Source organism: Ylistrum balloti, unplaced genomic scaffold (genome assembly GCF_031769215.1).
Source record: "Ylistrum balloti isolate Yb309-2 unplaced genomic scaffold, AGI_CSIRO_Ybal_v1 Utg370386, whole genome shotgun sequence".
Taxonomy (NCBI): Eukaryota; Metazoa; Mollusca; class Bivalvia; order Pectinida; family Pectinidae; genus Ylistrum; species Ylistrum balloti.
Genome location: NW_026782268.1, coordinates 1583718 through 1585872, shown reverse-complemented (window position 1 = coordinate 1585872; position 2155 = coordinate 1583718). Strand labels below are relative to the sequence as shown.

The window sequence follows — 2155 nt, the reverse complement described above, 5'->3', positions numbered from 1 at the left end:
CATGCTGAAAAAAATCCAACCCTTTGACACAAAAAATAATCTTTAGAATGTAGCTTATCGATATGCGTTGTACAAATGCATGATTTCGTAGCTTCAGGTCGATGTTTTTCTCCGGGAGCTCCGGCCTTCCGAACCACCCAAAGCTGGCATGTACTTAAATGACCCTGGCTTTTAATAGGACGAAAAGCACAAGAAGTGTTATCAGATATCTGTGAAATTATTACGCTGACTTTCATGTAATCAATGTTTTGAGCAAATGCGCTGAAATGAACTCATTATTTCTGTATCGAAAATATCCTTTATTTACAGATCTGCAGAATATGACCGAGTTATTCAATTCCTTAGAATTTGCCTCTACACACTACCCAAAAACACTACAACCGAGAATACTATTTTGGCGATGATAGCTAAAAGGAACACTACAAAAAAGAAAAAATCGAAGAAATCAGCAATGTCTTTCCATTTGACAATATATTGATAATCTGCTAGAGCTTGGAATGGTTCTTGTTTGTTAATATAGTCCTCCTGAAGATATGGTCTACTGTTATAATGCGAAGGAATTTCTTCCTGTTGGTACCTATTGTTTCTTATCTCCTTACGAGGAACTGCTCTACCATGAATGCGTCCAAACTTGTTGAATCTGTCGCTATATGGATTTATGTTTTCAGTATTAGACCACACATTTGTAGGCCTTAAGTAGATTTCATCGGTGTACATCTCGGAGAATGTGTCTGGTTCACCAAGGATAGATTGTCTCCCCCTCATTCTTTTGGAACAACATCCTCTGCATGAGAGACATCGGAGCCATCGTGGGACAGTTTCGTCCTCGCCTTTATGATGTAAGCGTAGTACCAGAATTGTACATATAGTTATCATTGTTCCTATCACCAGATCTGCAAGTAAGAGATAGGACATCCTTGGTATGCTTGGCTGACTCGTGCTGGGTAAGCTATCGGCAATAATAGTTAAAAACACAGACATTGCTAGTAATACTGTTATAGAAAATCCAACACGTTCACCTGAATCTGCGGGAAGCAGAAACACCAACACATTTAAAATCCCCAGAACAGTTATCGGCACCAAGATATTAACTATATGAAACATTGGACGACGCTTAAATTCTAATTTAAGTACAAACAATTGAGCTTCAAGAACGTGATCAACGTAAACTTGCGTGCTTTTTAGTTCCCACAAACCACTTGGAGTAAATGCGTCCAGGTCCATTTCATCACACACAGCCTGAAGAAACAGTTCATCGGCTGAATACATCCATGGCGAGAAGATAAACTCGCACCGATGTACATCAAAAGGGTAATAAGTGACGTCAGCAGAACATGTGGTCTGGTACACATCTCCGGGCATCCACTCGATCGTTCCATCAAAAATCACGCGAACATTTAGCCTCTCAAATCCGAGTGGTTCAATCTTATCATAGGGTTTGCCGTTGATTATTTCCGGAATCCATACTTGATTCTGCGGTATTAATAAGGAATGTATACCTTCATGCACATACGGGTTCCATGCCATTTTTGCATCCTTCCACGTTAATGTGAAAATTCCAACTATTGAAAGTTTACTTGCTTTTTCTTCATATTCCTTTATAGACAACAGTAGAAAGGAGGCATTCACTTGTGTCGGCTGTCCGATATCCAAAATCGGACGTACGTTAACATTATAACCAGTTGTTATTTTTTTGTAAAGTCTGCTGAAATCATCAGTATCTTGGCATAAAGTTATTCCGTATAACGTCGATAACAACAAGAATGTTACCTTAAACTCCATCTTACCTCTGGAAAATACCATCAGAATATACTGTATTTTTTGAGGTTGAACAAACCAACCACGTGTGAAGTGAAATGATATTCAAAACTGATTTACATTCACTGGTCTGTAAATACATCTTTTTAAATGTGAGTTTGTTGCGTAGAGTTAATAACTAATCAAATATCGACACGCTCGGTCACTTTCTTCTGAGTATCAAGATATCGTGGTGTTAACTTGCTGATCTTTAAAAATTTATTTGATGAAAAGGGAGAAGTTATTACACCACAACGGATTTTATGAATGGAAAGTATATATACCTACTTTAGTTATGATCGGGTCATTCCGTACAAGTAACAGTACTTCAAAAATCAATTATTTAGTCGCTTTCAAA

The 2155-nt window shown here is 37.9% G+C and overlaps 1 protein-coding gene across 1 annotated transcript; it reads right to left on the bottom strand.

The window, feature by feature from the left end:
* Window positions 1-354: 354 nt before the first annotated feature.
* Window positions 355-1782, bottom strand: LOC132554161 (acetylcholine receptor subunit beta-like). The gene has a single exon (XM_060218462.1). It carries the CDS (start codon window positions 1780-1782, stop codon window positions 355-357), a length of 1428 nt encoding a protein of 475 aa, XP_060074445.1.
* Between the last annotated feature and the right edge of the window lie 373 nt (window positions 1783-2155).

Bases quoted from the DNA above. Each gene is read 5' to 3' on its own strand.
- LOC132554161 (XM_060218462.1), bottom strand. From the start codon at position 1,782: ATGGAGTTTAAGGTAACATTCTTGTTGTTATCGACGTTATACGGAATA.